General features: G+C 47.1%; 1 protein-coding gene across 7 annotated transcripts in view; it reads left to right on the top strand.

Annotated features, from left to right (window-relative positions):
- The window catches only part of ALS2CL (ALS2 C-terminal like), a 152,991-nt gene that overhangs the window by 81,659 nt on the left and 52,165 nt on the right, over window positions 1–19,167 (top strand). For all 7 annotated transcript variants that reach the window (XM_077267857.1, XM_077267858.1, XM_077267853.1 and 4 more), the window contains exons 13-16: window positions 5,275–5,373; window positions 6,811–6,972; window positions 7,521–7,632; window positions 19,036–19,113. In XM_077267857.1, the coding sequence (XP_077123972.1) occupies window positions 5,275–5,373; window positions 6,811–6,972; window positions 7,521–7,632; window positions 19,036–19,113 (451 nt within the window). The remainder of the gene's footprint in view (window positions 1–5,274; window positions 5,374–6,810; window positions 6,973–7,520; window positions 7,633–19,035; window positions 19,114–19,167) is intronic.

Genomic DNA, 19,167 nt, shown 5'->3' with positions numbered 1-19,167 from the left:
CGCAACAGTCACAGATTACTCTTCCAACACTCCTTCTCAAAAAGCCACTAAACACCTCTCCTCCCAGCCATGCAGCACAAGCTAACTCTGACGATGTGTGTCAGTCAGGACCCAGATTATAAAGGGGATAGGAGTGGGTAACCAAGCTCAGCTGAGAGCTCAGACTTCCAGAGCTCCCGACATGGCTGATTAACCCCTGTACTGCCAAAAGAAAAATTATCACCATTTAAAAAGAAGTGCTTATTTTCAGTGCAGGAGTAGGAGCAATCAGACGCGTGCATAGCAATTAATGTTCAGTTCACACCAGTGCATATCCTTAATGTCCAACTCCTAACACCACATAGTACCCAGTATCCTCCAGATAGCAGCCAGGCACATATTCTCTGGGTTACACAGTGACTACACACGCAGGTCCCCATTCATGACCACGTGCCGTGGGCAACTGAACCGCCGTGTCAAAGTCTCTTTACTCACAGTTTTTCAACAGTACATGATATCCCTCAGTTTGCAGCCATTAAACACGCTAGTATTCCTTCGGTCACAAGACAGTCTACATCTGGTTCACCTATGGGCACAAGACCGTCCACCTCCAAGATTAGTTAACGTGGGCGACTGCACCTCTGTATAAGCTGTGGGTGCCAGGCTGCCTTGGCCGTTTTGGCTCTGCTGCCCTGTGTTGCCTCACACAGTTGGAGCTCTGCAACACCGACCGCTCCGCACATGATCAAGCACCAACTGACTCTGGTCCTGACACTGACACTCAACCTGACACACCCAAACCCTTTACTGCAGGGATTTTAGCTGAGATCTGTGGCCTTCAGCCACATGGAAAATCCGAGCCTGGAATGAAAAGGACTGCATGACTACCATCCTGCAGTCTGCTTCAAAATATACAGTGGGGCAAATAAGTATTTAGTCATTCAGCAATAGTGCAAGTTCCACCACTTAAAAAGATGAGAGGCGTCTGTAATTTACATCATAGGTAGACCTCAACTATGGGAGACAAACTGAGAAAAAAAATCCAGAAAATCACATTGTCTGTTTTTTTTATCATTTTATTTGCATATTCTGGTGGAAAATAAGTATTTGGTCAGAAACAAACAATCCAGATTTCTGTCTCTCACAGACCTGTAACTTCTTCTTTAAGAGGCTCCTCTTTCCTCCACTCATTACCTGTAGTAATGGCACCTGTTTAAACTTGTTATCAGTATAAAAAGACACCTGTGCACACCCTCAAACAGTCTGACTCCAAACTCCACTATGGTGAAGACCAAAGAGCTGTCAAAGGACACCAGAAACAAAATTGTAGCCCTGCACCAGGCTGGGAAGACTGAATCTGCAATAGCCAACCAGCTTGGAGTGAAGAAATCAACAGTGGGAGCAATAATTAGAAAATGGAAGACATTCAAGACCACTGATAATCTCCCTCGATCTGGGGCTCCACGCAAAATCCCACCCCGTGGGGTCAGAATGATCACAAGAACGGTGAGCAAAAATCCCAGAACCATGCGGGGGGACCTAGTGAATGAACTGCAGAGAGCTGGGACCAATGTAACAAGGCCTACCATAAGTAACACACTACGCCACCATGGACTCAGATCCTGCAGTGCCAGACGTGTCCCACTGCTTAAGCCAGTACATGTCCGGGCCCGTCTGAAGTTTGCTAGAGAGCATTTGGATGATCCAGAGGAGTTTTGGGAGAATGTCCTATGGTCTGATGAAACCAAACTGGAACTGTTTGGTAGAAACACAACTTGTCGTGTTTGGAGGAAAAAGAATACTGAGTTGCATCCATCAAACACCATACCTACTGTAAAGCATGGTGGTGGAAACATCATGCTTTGGGGCTGTTTCTCTGCAAAGGGGCCAGGACGACTGATCCGGGTACATGAAAGAATGATTGGGGCCATGTATCGTGAGATTTTGAGTGCAAACCTCCTTCCATCAGCAAGGGCATTGAAGATGAAACGTGGCTGGGTCTTTCAACATGACAATGATCCAAAGGACACCGCCAGGGCAACGAAGGATTGGCTTCGTAAGAAGCATTTCAAGGTCCTGGAGTGGCCTAGCCAGTCTCCAGATCTCAACCCTATAGAAAACCTTTGGAGGGAGTTGAAAGTCCGTGTTGCCAAGCGAAAAGCCAAAAACATCACTGCTCTAGAGGAGATCTGCATGGAGGAATGGGCCAACATACCAACAACAGTGTGTGGCAACCTTGTGAAGACTTACAGAAAACGTTTGACCTCTGTCATTGCCAACAAAGGATATATTACAAAGTATTGAGATGAAATTTTGTTTCTGACCAAATACTTATTTTCCACCATAAAATGCAAATAAAATGATAAAAAAACAGACAATGTGATTTTCTGGATTTTTTTTTCTCAGTTTGTCTCCCATAGTTGAGGTCTACCTATGATGTAAATTACAGACGCCTCTCATCTTTTTAAGTGGTGGAACTTGCACTATTGCTGACTGACTAAATACTTTTTTGCCCCACTGTAAAACTCAGAGCAGGTTTTCCCTACATCTGCCCTGGACACTAGCATGTCCAAGACTAACACTTAGGCCGGCCTCACACTAGCGAGTTTTACGGACGTAAGAGCGCATAAACTACGTCCGTAAAACTCGCAAAATAAACGGCACAATTATTCTCAATGGGGCTGCTCCTATTAGCCGTATATTACGGTTCAGTATTATACGGCTTTCTACGGCCGTACAAAATCGCAGCATGCTGCGTTTGTCACCGTATTGCGCAAAAAAATCGCCAATGAAAGTCTATGGGGGCGAGAAAAATACGGATTCCACACTGACCAGCAGTGTGACCTGCGAGAAATACGCAGCGGTGTTAGTGAAAAGTCGGTAATTCAATTGCCGGCTTTTCATTTCTCCTTCCCAAACCCGACATATGACACATGGTTTACATACAGTAAACCATCTCATATCCCCTTTTTTTTTGCATATTCCACACTACTAATGTTAGTAGTGTGTATGTGCAAAATTTCAGCGCTGTAGCTGCTGAAATAAAGGGTTAAATGGCGGAAAAAATTGGCGTGGGCTCCCGCGCAATTTTCTCCGCCAGAATGGTAAAGCCAGTGACTGAGGGCAGATATTAATAGCCAGGAGAGGGTCCATGGTTATTGGCCCCCCCCCCTGGCTAAAAACATCTGCCCCCAGCCACCCCAGAAAAGGCACATCTGGAAGATGCGCCTATTCTGGCACTTGGCCACTCTCTTCCCACTCCCTGTAGCGGTGGGATATGGGGTAATGAAGGGTTAATGTCACCTTGCTATTGTAAGGTGACATTAAGCCAGATTAATAATGGAGAGGCGTCAATTATGTCACCTATCCATTATTAATCCAATTGTATGAAAGGGTTAAAAAACACACACACACATGATTTAAAAGTATTTTAATGAAATAAACACAGCGGTTGTTGTAATATTTTATTGCTCGCTCAATCCTTAGGAAACCCTCGCTTGGCAAAACAATAAATGCACAAGATACATACCCTCTGTTGAACCGTCACGTCCCACGAGGTAATCCATAGGAAGGGGTTAAAAGAATTTACAAGCAGGAGCCCTGCTAATGCAGCTGTGCTGGTGCCTGTAATTCCCCGGAGAATGAATGAAATGTAGGTCATTGACCTACATTTCCTTCAGTCGCGGTGATGCGCCCCCTGGTGGATGTCCTCATATGACCTGGAGCGTGGGAAAAAGTTCCCAGGCTGCAGTTCATGAGAACATCCACCAGAGGGCGCCTCACCGCGACTCAATGTAAGTATAGATCACTCTGCTTTCCTTTCAGCACCCGGGGATTACAGGCACGAGCGAGTGGTTTATCGCAGCTCATGCCTGTAATATTAGTTAACCCCTTCAGATGGATTACCTCGTTGGACGTGATCTGACATCTGAAGGTATGTATCTTGTGCGTTTATTATTTTTCTAAGCGAGGGTGTTCCTGATGGATTGAGAGAACAATAAATTATTACAACAACCGCTGTGTTTATTTCATTAAAATACTTTTAAATCATGTGTGTGTGTGTTTTTTAACCCTTTCCTACAATTGGATTAATAATGGATAGGTGTCATAATTGACGCCTCTTCATTATTAATCTGGCTTAATGTCACCTTACAATAGCAAGGTGGCATTAACCCTTCATTACCCCATATCCCACCGCTACAGGGAGTGGGAAGAGAGTGGCCAAGTGCCAGAATAGGCGCATCTTCCAGATGTGCCTTTTCTGGGGTGGCTGGGGGCAGATGTTTGTAGCCACGGGGGGGTCCTATAACCATGGACCCTCTGTAGGCTATTAATATCTGCCCTCAGTCACTGGCTTTACCACTCTGGCGGAGAAAATTGCGCGGGAGCCCACGCCAATTTTTTCCGCCATTTAACCCTTTATTTTAGCAGCTACAGCGCTGAAATTTTGCACATACACACTACTAACATTAGTAGTGTGGAATATGCAAAAAAAAAGGGGATATGAGATGGTTTACTGTATGTAATCATGTCTCATATCCTGTCGGGTTTGTGCAGGAGAAATGAAAAGCCGGCAATTGAATTACCGACTTTTCACAGATATCGCGCTGAAGTAAATATAAATACAGACTATATATATATGTGTCTCAATGACATATATACTGTATATATATACTGTATATATGTTTTCCCGAACATGTGCTCTGAGCTCCTCTCTCCTGTCTCCTCTCCTCACTCACTATCTATATTCTTTGCACTATGTCTCTGACTGCGCTCTGAGCTCCTCTCCTCACTATCTATATTCTGTGCACTATGTCTCTATGACTGCTCCCTGAGCTCCTCTCTCTTGTCTCTTCTCCTCTCCTCACTCACTATCTATATTCTGCTCACAGTGTCTCTATGACGGAGCTATGGGCTCCTCTCTCCTCGCTCTTCTCCTCTCACGCTTTCTGTATTTGTGCTCTGAGCTCCTGTCTCCTATCCTCATTCCTACTAAGGCTTTTATAGTGGCTATAATCAGCAACTTCTTACTGTCTGACCTGTTACGTGGCAGCGACCATGGATTGTGATTTATCCAAATTGAATTGAGAATTATTTGGAACTGCAAAGATGATGAATTTTTTTAAAAAAATAGCGCAAATATATTTTGCCAAAGCTCTGCATTCCCCCAATGACACGGAGGAGCTCCTGGCATTCTTGCCTTTTCGGGGTCCTACATCGTCCTGTATCTAAGTAACAGAAGCTCATTACATGTTATAATCTCTGGGTGACACAGATCTTCAAAATGACTCACAGGTTCGGAATATGTCTGATCCCGGACTCTGCCCGCGACCGGTACGACTGTTATAAATGTCACTGGAGGAATGGCGCCATGTACGGATATGGAATCTGTGAGTAAGTAAAACCAGATTGTGGAGGGGATCCAATTGGGGAATGGTGATAGGTCCCAGGTAGAGGATGGTGATAGGTCCCAGTTAGAGGATGGTGATAGGTCCCAGGTAGAGGATGGTGATAGGGCCCAGGTAGAGCATGGTGATAGGGCCCAGGTAGAGGATGGTGATAGGGCCCAGGTAGAGGATAGTGATAGGGCCCAGGTAGAGGATGGTGATAGGTCCCAGGTAGAGGATGGTGGTAGGTCCCAGGTAGAGGATGGTGATTGTTGTGAACTCTATTTTTGGGCTCCCTCTTGTGGTCACAAGTGGTACTGTGTGAGTGCTGTCTTTGGGCTCCCTCTGGTGGCTCTTTGTGTCTTTCTGCAGGTTTGTGGCTGGCATCATCTGTCTCGTTATCTGGTAGTTGGTTTCCTATTTAGCTCACCTGGACTTTCAGTTGTTGCCTGCTGTCAATGTATTCAGTGCTATTTGGAGCTCTCCTGCATTCCTTCGTTATCAGTCTCTTCAAGAGAAGCTAAGTTTTTGTTTATTCATTTTTTGATCACCAGTGTTCAATATGTTTCTTGGTTGGTGATTAGTCCTTGTCCAGCTTGCTTATATGTGATTTCCTCGCTTGCTGGTAGCTCTAGGGGGCTGAGTTTCTCCCCCCACACCGTTACTTGGTGTGGGGGTTCTTGTATTCTCAGCGTGGATATTTTGCATAGGGTTTTCTACTGACCGCACAGTTCCCTATCTGTCTTCTGCTATCTAGTATTAGCGGGCCTCATTTGCTGAATCTGTTTTCATTTCTACGTTTGTATTTTCCCCTTACCTCACCGTTATTATTTGTTGGGGGCTTCCTATATATTTGGGGTTATTTCTCTGAGGCAAGTGAGGTCTTATTTTCCCTCTAGGGGTAGCTAGTTTCTCAGGCTGCGTCGAGACGTCCAGGATTTTAGGCACGTTCACCGGCTACCTTTAGTGTGTTTGGTTAGGATCAGGTTTGCGGTCAGTCCAGTTACCACCTCCCTAGAGCTCGTTTCTATGTTCAGTAACTTAGCTAGTCCGTTTTGTGATCCTCAGCCACTAAGGATCATAACAGGTGATAGGTCCCAGGTAGAGGATGGTGATAGGTCCCAGGTAGAGGATGGTGAAAGGTCCCAGGTAGAGGATGGTGATAGGGCCCAGGTAGAGGATGGTGATAGGTCCCAGATAGAGGATGGTGATGAAAGCCTTGTTGGGGGAGAATGATGGGGCCCAGGTGGGGGAGGTTGATTGGGCCCAATGGAGGTTGGTGATGATGCTGTCAGTGAATGGAATCTTTCTTCTGTTCGTCCAGAGCTGGAATTTGATCAGATACTTCTCACAGCTGAGGGTTTGTTATTGGTCAGTGTCAGGAGCCCCTGTGCATGGAGGCTGGGCGCACCCCGTATATCACAGCCTCATCTGTATTTTCCAGGTACGCAGATGAGTCCGTGTATAAAGGTTATTTTAAGGACAACATGCGTCACGGATTTGGCGTCTTGGAGAATCGGACGTCCTCCACGACCTCCTGGATATACACTGGAAGCTGGGAGAAGGACAAGAGGTCGGGCTACGGAGTCTGGGAGACTGTGGACAAGTGAGTGACAACCCGGGCAGAAAATCTGGAGAGCAAATAAAGTGCGAAAAGCTGGTTAAAACCATGGGGTGCAGCGGGGGAGGTACGCCCACTTTGTTTTGTTGCAACAAAGTAACATGTAAAAAGCATCAGCTGCTGCAGGACAGGGGTCCAGAGACTGAGGTTAATGGGGAAAGCGGGTGTATGTGGCCAAATCTGTGCTCCTGACAAAGATGAGAAACCCGGGCAGGAGGAGCGATATGTCAGTCAGTACGGTAAAATGCTCTCATCCTGATCCTCCTGCTTCACCAAGAGGATGTTAGAACTGAGAGAAGGCTTAGAGGGTAAGAAGTGGAGGAGAGTGAACACTGTGCCATCCAGCGCTTGTAGCAGGGGGCGCCAGGATCCTCCCTGACACAGTGAGGGTAACAGAGTATTGTTGTAATCCAAAGGAAAGCGATCACTGCACAACCGCAGTATGAGACGATGACACAGAGACTTGTGTGGACTGCAGCTCTGGAGGTGTCTGGAGCACAGAGCAAAATAACATTACTGTTCTGTTTCCACAGCAGCGAGAGATACATCGGGATGTGGCAGGAGAACCAGAGACACGGCCTCGGAATCGTCCTCCTAAACACAGGCGCCTGTTATCAAGGGGTCTTCATCAATAATAAACTGGTGGTATGTATCCTAATGTGACCACTCCTGACCCACGAGGTTGGATCCCAGCCCTGCTGCTTCTGTATGTAGGGAGCTCCCCTACAGAGAATGTTACAATGTATCTCTGTATACAGGGAGCTCCCCGTGGTGACTGCAGACAGGATCTTATCATGTATCTCTGTATACAGGGAGCTCCCCCTAGTGGTGACTGCAGACAATCTTATCATGTATCTCTGTATACAGGGAGCTCCCCCTAGTGGTGACTGCAGACAGGATCTTATCATGTATCTCTGTATACAGGGAGCTCCCCCTAGTGGTGGCTGCAGACAGGATCTTATCATGTATCTCTGTATACAGGGAGCTCCCCCTAGTGGTGACTGCACACAGGATCTTATCATGTATCTCTGTATACAGGGATCTCCCCCTAGTGGTGACTGCACACAGAATCTTATCATGTATCTCTGTATACAGGGAGCTCCCCCTAGTGGTGGCTGCAGATAGGATCTTATCATGTATCTCTGTATACAGGGAGCTCCCCCTAGTGGTGGCTGCAGACAGGATCTTATCATGTATCTCTGTATACAGGGAGCTCCCCCTGGTGGTGACTGCAGACAGAATCTTATCATGTATCTCTGTATACAGGGAGCTCCCCCTAGTGGTGACTACAGACAGGATCTTATCATGTATCTCTGTATACAGGGAGCTCCCCCTAGTGGTGACTACAGACAGGATCTTATCATGTATCTCTGTATACAGGGAGCTCCCCGTAGTGGTGACTGCAGACAGGATCGTATCATGTATCTCTGTATACAGGGAGCTCCCCCTAGTGGTGACTGCAGACAGGATCTTATCATGTATCTCTGTATACAGGGAGCTCCCCATAGTGGTGACTGCAGACAGGATCTTATCATGTATCTCTGTATACAGGGAGCTCCCCCTAGTGGTGGCTGCAGACAGGATCTTATCATGTATCTCTGTATACAGGGAGCTCCCCCTAGTGGTGACTACAGACAGGATCTTATCATGTATCTCTGTATACAGGGAGCTCCCCCTAGTGGTGGCTGCAGACAGGATCTTATCATGTATCTCTGTATACAGGGAGCTCCCCGTGGTGACTGCAGACAGGATCTTATCATGTATCTCTGTATACAGGGAGCTCCCCCTAGTGGTGACTGCAGACAGGATCTTATCATGTATCTGTATACAGGGAGCTCCCCCTAGTGGTGGCTGCAGACAGGATCTTATCATGTATCTCTGTATACAGGGAGCTCCCCCTAGTGGTGGCTGCAGACAGGATCTTATCATGTATCTCTGTATACAGGGAGCTCCCCCTAGTGGTGACTGCAGACAGAATCTTATCATGTATCTGTATACAGGGAGCTCCCCCTAGTGGTGACTGCAGACAGGATCTTATCATGTATCTCTGTATACAGGGAGCTCCCCCTAGTGGTGGCTGCAGACAGGATCTTATCATGTATCTCTGTATACAGGGAGCTCCCCGTGGTGACTGCAGACAGGATCTTATCATGTATCTCTGTATACAGGGAGCTCCCCCTAGTGGTGACTGCAGACAGGATCTTATCATGTATCTGTATACAGGGAGCTCCCCCTAGTGGTGGCTGCAGACAGGATCTTATCATGTATCTCTGTATACAGGGAGCTCCCCCTAGTGGTGGCTGCAGACAGGATCTTATCATGTATCTCTGTATACAGGGAGCTCCCCCTAGTGGTGACTGCAGACAGAATCTTATCATGTATCTGTATACAGGGAGCTCCCCCTAGTGGTGACTGCAGACAGGATCTTATCATGTATCTCTATATACAGGGAGCTCCCCCTAGTGGTGACTGCAGACAGGATCTTATGTATCTCTGTATACAGGGAGCTCCCCCTAGTGGTGACTGCAGACAGGATCTTATCATGTATCTCTGTATACAGGGAGCTCCCCCTAGTGGTGGCTGCAGACAGGATCTTATCATGTATCTCTGTATACAGGGAGCTCCCCCTAGTGGTGGCTGCAGACAGGATCTTATCATGTATCTCTGTATACAGGGAGCTCCCCCTAGTAGTGACTGCAGACAATATCTTATCATGTATCTCTGTATACAGGGAGCTCCCCCTAGTGGTGGCTGCAGACAAGATCTTATCATGTATCTCTGTATACAGGGAGCTCCCCCTAGTGGTGACTGCCGACATGATCTCATCATGTATCTCTGTATACAGGGAGCTCCCCCTAGTGGTGGCTACAGACAGGATCTTATCATGTATCTCTGTATACAGGGAGCTCCCCCTAGTGGTGGCTGCAGACAGGATCTTATCATGTATCTGTATACAGGGAGCTCCCCCTAGTGGTGGCTGCAGACAGGATCTTATCATGTATCTCTGTATACAGGGAGCTCCCCCTGGTGGTGACTGCAGACAGGATCTTATCATGTATCTCTGTATACAGGGAGCTCCCCCTAGTGGTGACTGCCGACATGATCTCATCATGTATCTCTGTATACAGGGAGCTCCCCCTAGTGGTGGCTACAGACAGGATCTTATCATGTATCTCTTTATACAGGGAGCTCCCCCTAGTGGTGGCTGCAGACAGGATCTTATCATGTATCTGTATACAGGGAGCTCCCCCTAGTGGTGGCTGCAGACAGGATCTTATCATGTATCTCTGTATACAGGGAGCTCCCCCTAGTGGTGGCTGCAGACAGGATCTTATCACATATCTCTGTATACAGGGAGCTCCCCCTAGTGGTGGCTGCAGACAGGATCTTATCATGTATCTCTGTATACAGGGAGCTCCCCCTAGTGGTGGCTGCAGACAGGATCTTATCATGTATCTCTGTATACAGGGAGCTCCCCCTAGTGGTGACTGCAGACAGGATCTTATCATGTATCTGTGTATACAGGGAGCTCCCCTAGTGGTGGCTGCAGACAGGATCTTATGTATCTCTGTATACAGGGAGCTCCCCCTAGTGGTGGCTGCAGTCAGGTTCTTATCATGTATCTCTGTATACAGGGAGCTCCCCCTAGTGGTGGCTGCAGACAGGATCTTATGTATCTCTCTGTATACAGGGAGCTCCCCCTAGTGGTGGCTGCAGTCAGGTTCTTATCATGTATCTCTGTATACAGGGAGCTCCCCCTAGTGGTGACTGCAGGCAGGATCTTATCATGTATCTCTGTATACAGGGAGCTCCCTCTAGTGGTGACTGCAGGCAGGATCTTATCATGTATCTCTGTATACAGAGAGCTCCCTCTAGTGGTGACTGCAGGCAGAATCTTATCATGTATCTCTGTATACAGGGAGCTCCTCCTAGTGGTGACTGCAGACAGGATCTTATCATGCATCTCTGTATACAGGGAGCTCCCCCTAGTGGTGGCTGCAGACAGGATCTTATCATGTATCTCTGTATACAGGGAGCTCCCTCTAGTGGTGGCTGCAGACAGAATCTTATCATGTATCTCTGTATACAGGGAGCTCCCCCTAGTGGTGGCTGCAGACAAAATCTTATCATGTATCTCTGTATACAGGGAGCTCTGTTGTGATCCGCTTTTTGGGCTCCCCTGGTGGTGGCTGGTGGTACTGGGGATTTGTGTGTACTTTTCTGCCTCAGCTCACCTGCTTCCATCAGTGTTTGGGAGTTCCCTATTTAGCCTTGCTCTCCACTCACTTCCTTGTCGGTCATCATTGTATCCTGAGTCTTTCAGTGCATGTTCCTGCTACTAGTCTGCTGATCAGCTAAGTGGACTCTTGTCCTGATTGTTTTGTATTTTTTGTCCAGTTTACAGTTTGGTCATTTCCTGTTACTGGAAGCTCTTGTGGACTGAAATTGCCACTCCTGTGTGATGAGTTGACACAGGAGTTTAAAGTAATTTCAGGATGGGTTTTTGAAAGGGTTTTCAGCTGACCGTGAAGTCCTCTTTTGTATCCTTCCTCTATCTAGTAAGTGGACCTCGCTTTGCTAAATCTACCTTCATACTGTGTATGTCTTTTCCCCTGAACTCACCGTTTAATATATGTGGGGGCTACTATCATCTTTGGGGATTTTCACTAGAGGTAAGCCAGGTCTGTTCCTTCCTCTTCCAGGCGTAGTTAGTTCTCCGGCTGGCGCGTGGCATCTAGGCAGCCATAGGAATGCTCCCTGGCTACTTTTAGTTGTGTGGTAGATTTAGGTCACGGTCAGCTTGAGTTTCCATCACCCGAGAGCTAGTCTGTTATTTTGTGTTTCTGATGTTCCCATGCCATTGGGGAATCATGACAGTATGACCGGCCACTGTTAAAGTAATTGGCAGTAGAAAGGAGAGTAAAAGAAGTCTGTAGATTTTTTTTTTTTTTTTGCTACTTAGTTGGCTCAGTTGTATTTCTGCTCTATCTACAGCCTTGCCTTTCTCTCCTTCTAATCCTTGAATGGCTCTGATCTCTCCGGTTTAAGGATGGACTCTCAGAGTTTGGCTGCAGGTTTAAATAATCTTGCTACGAAGGTTCAGAATTTACAAGATTATGTTATACGTACTCTTATTTCTGAACCTAAGATTCCTACACCAGAGGTATTTTCCGGAGATAGATCTCGGTTTCTGAATTTCAAATGTAATTGTAAATTATTCCTTTCTCTCAGACCTCACTCCTCTGGAGATCCTGTCCAGCAGGTTAAGATTGTGATTTCTTTGCTGCGAGGTGACCCTCAAAATTGGGCATTTTCATTGACACCAGGGGATCCTGCGTTGCTCAGTGTGGATGCGTTTTTTCTGGCTTTAGGGTTGCTGTATGAGGAACCTATTTGGAGATACAAGCTGAAAAAGCTTTAATAGCCCTGTCTCAAGGGCAAGATGAAGCTGAGATATACTGCCAAAAATTTCGTAAATGGTCTGTGCTTACTCAGTGGAATGAGTGTGCCCTGGCGGCAAGTTTCAGAGAGGGCCTTTCTGATGCCGTTAAGGATGTCATGGTGGGGTTTCCTACGCCCACAGGTCTGAATGAGTCCATGACAATGGCGATTCAGATTGATCGGCGTTTGCGGGAGCGCAAACCCGTGCACCATTTGGCGGTATCTTCTGAAGGGACGCCAGAGAAAATGCAATGTGACAGAATTCTGTCAAGAAGCGAGCGGCAGAATTATAGGCGCAAAAATGGCTTGTGCTTCTACTGTGGTGATTCCGCGCATGTTATATCAGCATGCTCTAAACGTACTAGGAAGGTTGACAAGTCTGTTTCTATTGGCACTTTACAGTCTAAATTTCTTCTGTCTGTAACTTTGATTTGTTCATTATCAGTTATTACCGTGGATGCGTATGTGGACTCTGGCGCCGCTCTGAGTCTCATGGATTGGTCCTTCGCCAGGCGCTGTGGGTTTGATTTGGAGCCTCTGGAAGTTCCTATACCTCTGAAGGGTATTGATTCTACACCTCTGGCTTGTAATAAACCACAGTTCTGGACGCAAGTGACTATGCGTATGACTCCAGACCATCAGGAGATGATTAGCTTCCTCGTGTTGCATAATTTACATGATGTTTTAGTGCTTGGATTACCATGGTTGCAATCTCATAACCCAGTACTTGACTGGAAAACTATGTCTGTGTTAAGCTGGGGATGTCGGGGGGCTCATGGGGACATACCTTTGGTTTCTATCTCGTCATCTATCCCCTCTGAGATTCCGGCATTTTTGTCGGATTTTGGGGATATTTTTGAAGAGCCTAAAATTGGTTCTCTCCCTCCCCACAGAGATTGTGATTGCGCCATAGATCTGATTCCAGGCAGTAAATTTCCAAAGGGTCGTTTGTTTAACCTATCTGTACCTGAGCATGCTGCCATGCGAGAGTATGTTAAGGAGTCCCTGGAAAAGGGACATATTCGTCCTTCTTCGTCACCTTTAGGAGCTGGGTTTTTCTTTGTCTCTAAAAAGGATGGCTCGCTGAGGCCTTGTATTGATTATCGACTCCTGAATAAAATTACAGTCAAATATCAGTATCCGTTGCCGCTGCTTACTGATTTGTTTGCTCGCATAAAGGGGGCAAGGTGGTTCTCTAAGATTGATCTCCGTGGGGCGTATAATTTGGTGCGAATTAAGCAAGGGGATGAGTGGAAAACCGCATTTAATACGCCTGAGGGCCACTTTGAGTATTTGGTAATGCCTTTCGGCCTTTCTAATGCACCTTCAGTTTTTCAGTCCTTTATGCATGATATTTTCCGTGAATATCTGGATAAATTTATGATTGTGTATTTGGACGATATTTTGATTTTTTCTGAGGACTGGGAGTCTCATGTTCAACAGGTCAGGAGGGTTTTTCAGGTCTTGCGGGAGAATTCTTTGTGTGTAAAGGGTTCTAAGTGTGTTTTTGGGGTTCAAAAGATTTCCTTTTTGGGGTACATTTTTTCCCCTTCTTCTGTTGAGATGGACCCTGTCAAGGTTCGGGCTATTTGTGACTGGACGCAGCCTACTTCTCTAAAGGGTCTTCAGAAATTCTTGGGCTTTGCTGATTTTTATCGTCGATTTATAACTGGTTTTTCTGGTGTTGCTAAGCCTCTTACGGATTTGACTAAGAAGGGTGCTGATGTTGCCAATTGGTCCTCTGCCGCTGTGGAGGCCTTTCGGGAACTTAAGCGCCGCTTTTCGTCTGCCCCTGTGTTGCGCCAGCCCGATGTCTCTCTCCCCTTTCAGGTTGAGGTCGATGCTTCCGAGATCGGAGCGGGGGCGGTTTTGTCGCAGAAAAGTTCCGATTGCTCAGTGATGAGACCTTGTGCGTTCTTTTCTCGAAAATTTTCTGCCGCCGAAAGAAATTATGATGTCGGTAATCGGGAGCTTTTGGCCATGAAGTGGGCATTTGAGGAGTGGCGTCATTGGCTTGAAGGTGCTAGACATCAGGTGGTGGTTTTGACTGATCACAAGAATTTGATTTATCTTGAGTCTGCCAGGCGCCTGAATCCTAGACAGGCGCGCTGGTCGTTGTTTTTCTCTCGGTTTAATTTTGTGGTCTCATATCTACCAGGTTCTAAGAATGTGAAGGCGGATGCCCTTTCTAGGAGTTTTGAGCCTGATTCCCCTGGTGATTCGGAACCTACAGGTATCCTTAAGGATGGGGTGATATTATCCGCTATTTCCCCAGATCTGCGACGTGCTTTGCAAGAATTTCAGGCGGATAGACCTGATCGCTGTCCACCTGGTAGACTGTTTGTTCCTGATGATTGGACCAGTAGAGTCATCTCGGAGGTTCATTCTTCTACGCTGGCGGGTCATCCTGGAATTTTTGGTACCAGGGATTTGGTGGCTAGATCCTTCTGGTGGCCATCTCTGTCTCGAGATGTGCGTGTTTTTGTGCAGTCTTGTGATGTGTGTGCTCGGGCGAAGCCTTGTTGTTCTAGGGCTAGTGGGTTGTTGTTGCCCTTGCCTATTCCAAAGAGGCCTTGGACGCACATCTCTATGGACTTTATTTCTGATCTTCCTGTCTCTCAGAGGATGTCTGTTATCTGGGTGGTGTGTGACCGTTTTTCTAAGATGGTTCATTTGGTGCCATTGCCGAAGTTGCCTTCCTCATCTGAGTTGGTTCCTTTGTTTTTTCAAAATGTGGTTCGCTTGCATGGTATTCCTGAAAATATCGTTTCTGATAGGGGTACCCAGTTCGTTTCTAGATTTTGGCGGGCATTCTGTGCCAGGTTGGGCATTGATTTGTCTTTTTCGTCTGCCTTCCATCCTCAGACTAATGGCCAGACTGAGCGAACTAATCAAACTTTGGAGACGTATTTGAGGTGTTTTGTGTCTGCGGATCAGGATGATTGGGTTGCCTTTTTGCCGTTGGCGGAGTTTGCTCTTAATAATCGGGCTAGTTCTGCCACTTTGGTTTCCCCTTTCTTTTGCAATTCGGGGTTTCATCCCCGTTTTTCTTCTGGTCAGGTGAAGTCTTCGGATTGTCCTGGAGTAGATGCTGTGGTGGATCGGTTGTATCGGATTTGGGGACAAGTGGTGGACAATTTGAATTTGTCCCAGGAGAGGACTCAGCGGTTTGCTAACCGCCAGCGTCGTGTTGGTCCTCGCCTTCGGGTTGGGGACTTGGTCTGGTTGTCTTCCCGTTTTGTCCCAATGAGGGTTTCTTCTCCTAAATTTAAGCCTCGGTTCATCGGTCCCTATAGGATTTTGGAGATTATTAATCCTGTTTCCTTTCGTTTGGACCTCCCGGCATCTTTCGCTATCCATAATGTGTTCCATCGGTCGTTATTGCGGAGATACGAGGTGCCGGTGGTTCCTTCTGCTGAACCTCCTGCTCCTGTGCTGGTTGAGGGTGAATTGGAGTACGTTATAGAGAAGATCTTGGACTCCCGTATTTCCAGGCGGAGACTCCAGTATCTGGTTAAATGGAAGGGCTATGGTCAGGAAGATAATTCTTGGGTAACTGCCTCTGATGTTCATGCCTCGGATTTGGTTCGTGCCTTTCATAGGGCTCATCCAGGTCGCCCTGGCGGTTCTTGTGAGGGTTCGGTGCCCCCTCCTTAAGGGGGGGGTACTGTTGTGATCCGCTTTTTGGGCTCCCCTGGTGGTGGCTGGTGGTACTGGGGATTTGTGTGTACTTTTCTGCCTCAGCTCACCTGCTTCCATCAGTGTTTGGGAGTTCCCTATTTAGCCTTGCTCTCCACTCACTTCCTTGCCGGTCATCATTGTATCCTGAGTCTTTCAGTGCATGTTCCTGCTACTAGTCTGCTGATCAGCTAAGTGGACTCTTGTCCTGATTGTTTTGTATTTTTTGTCCAGTTTACAGTTTGGTCATTTCCTGTTACTGGAAGCTCTTGTGGACTGAAATTGCCACTCCTGTGTGATGAGTTGACACAGGAGTTTAAAGTAATTTCAGGATGGGTTTTTGAAAGGGTTTTCAGCTGACCGTGAAGTCCTCTTTTGTATCCTTCTGCTATCTAGTAAGTGGACCTCGCTTTGCTAAATCTACCTTCATACTGTGTATGTCTTTTCCCCTGAACTCACCGTTAATATATGTGGGGGCTACTATCATCTTTGGGGATTTTCACTAGAGGTAAGCCAGGTCTGTTCCTTCCTCTTCCAGGCGTAGTTAGTCCTCCGGCTGGCGCATGGCATCTAGGCAGCCGTAGGAATGCTCCCTGGCTACTTTTAGTTGTGTGGTAGATTTAGGTCACGGTCAGCTTGAGTTTCCATCACCCGAGAGCTAGTCTGTTATTTTGTGTTTCTGATGTTCCCATGCCATTGGGGAATCATGACAGAGCTCCCCCTAGTGGTGGCTGCAGACAGGATCTTATCAGGTATCTCTGTATACAGGGAGCTCCCCCTAGTGGTGACTGCAGACATAATCTTATCATGTATCTCTATATACAGGGAGCTCCCCCTAGTGGTCGCTGCAGACAGAATCTTATCATGTATCTCTGTATACAGGGAGCTCCCCCTAGTGGTGACTGCAGACAGGATCTTACCATGTATCTCTGTATACAGGGAGCTCCCCCTAGTGGTGACTGCAGACAGGATCTTACCATGTATCTCTGTATACAGGGAGTTCCCCTAGTGGTGGCTGAAGACAGGATCTTATCAGGTATCTCTGTATACAGGGAGCTCCCCCTAGTGGTGGCTGCAGACAGGATCTTACCATGTATCTCTGTATACAGGGAGCTCCCCCTAGTGGTGACTGCAGACAGTATCTTATCGTGTATCTCTGTATACAGGGAGCTCCCCCTAGTGGTGACTGCAGATAGGATCTTATGTATCTCTCTATACAGGGAGCTCCCCCTAGTGGTGGCTGCAGACAGGATCTTATCATGTATCTCTGTATACAGGGAGCTCCACCTAGTGGTGACTGCAGACAGGATCTTATCATGTATCTCTGTATACAGGGAGCTCCCCCTAGTGGTGACTGCACACAGAATCTTATCATGTATCTCTGTATACAGGGAGCTCCCCCTAGTGGTGGCTGCAGACAGGATCTTATGTATCTCTGTATACAGGGAGCTCCCCCTAGTGGTGACTGCAGACAGGATCTTATCATGTATCTCTGTATACAGGGAGCTCCCCCTAGTGGTGACTGCAGATAGGATCTTATGTATCTCTCTATACAGGGAGCTCCCCCTAGTGGTGGCTGCAGACAGGATCTTATCATGTATCTCTGTATACAGGGAGCTCCACCTAGTGGTGACTGCAGACAGGATCTTATCATGTATCTCTGTATACAGGGAGCTCCCCCTAGTGGTGACTGCACACAGAATCTTATCATGTATCTCTGTATACAGGGAGCTCCCCCTACTGGTGACTGCAGACAGGATCTTATCATGTATGTCTGTATACAGGGAGCTCCCCCTAGTGGAGGCTGCAGACAGGATCTTATCATGTATCTCTGTATACAGGGAGCTCCCTCTAGTGGTGACTGCAGACAGAATCTTATCATGTATCTCTGTATACAGGGAGCTCCCTCTAGTGGTGACTGCAGACAGGATCTTATCATGTATGTCTGTATACAGGGAGCTCCCCCTAGTGTTGACTGCAGACAGAATCTTATCATGTATCTCTGTATACAGGGAGCTCCCCCTAGTGGTGGCTGCAGACAGAATCTTATCTTGTTTCTCTGTATACAGGGAGCTCCCCCTAGTGGTGACTGCAGACTGGATCTTATCATGTATCCCTGTATACAGGGAGCTCCCTCTAGTGGAGGCTGCAGACAGGATCTTATCATGTATCTCTGTATACAGGGAGCTCCCTCTAGTGGTGACTGCACACAGAATCTTATCATGTATCTCTGTATACAGGGAGCTCCCCCTACTGGTGACTGCAGACAGGATCTTATCATGTATGTCTGTATACAGGGAGCTCCCCCTAGTGGTGGCTGCAGACAGGATCTTATCATGTATCTCTGTATACAGGGAGCTCCCTCTAGTGGTGACTGCAGACAGCATCTTATCATGTATCTCTGTATACAGGGAGCTCCCCCTAGTGGTGGCTGCAGACAGGATCTTATCATGTATCTCTGTATACAGGGAGCTCCCCCTAGTGGTGGCTGCAGACAGGATCTTATCATGTATCTCTGTATACAGGGAGCTCCCCCTAGTGGTGACAGCAGACAGGATCTTATCATGTATCTCTGTATACAGGGAGCTCCCCCTAGTGGTGACTGCAGACAGGATCTTATCATGTATCTCTGTATACAGGGAGCTCCCCCTAGTGGTGACTGCAGACAGGATCTTATCATGTATCTCTGTATACAGGGAGCTCCCCCTAGTGGTGACTGCAGTCAGGATCTTATCATGTATCTCTGTATACAGGGAGCTCCCTCTAGTGGTGATTGCAGACAGAATCTTATCATGTATCTCTGTATACAGGGAGCTCCCCCTAGTGGTGGCTGCAGACAGGATCTTATCATGTATCTCTGTATACAGGGAGCTCCCCCTAGTGGTGGCAGCAGACAGAATCTTATTATGGTTACTATCATTTTTCTAGGGTCCCGGTGTTCTGATTACGGAGGATAATAACATATATGAGGGAGAATTCACTGAGGATTGTTTCCTATCCGGGAAGGTTTGTATGACATGTATATTTTTTCTTTTTTCTGCGTACCTCGTCCCTTGCTTT

Source organism: Ranitomeya variabilis, chromosome 6 (genome assembly GCF_051348905.1).
Source record: "Ranitomeya variabilis isolate aRanVar5 chromosome 6, aRanVar5.hap1, whole genome shotgun sequence".
In the NCBI taxonomy this organism is placed as follows: domain Eukaryota; kingdom Metazoa; phylum Chordata; class Amphibia; order Anura; family Dendrobatidae; genus Ranitomeya; species Ranitomeya variabilis.
The sequence above is the reverse complement of the archived record's forward strand: the minus strand, read 5'-3'. Positions and strand labels throughout refer to the sequence as shown.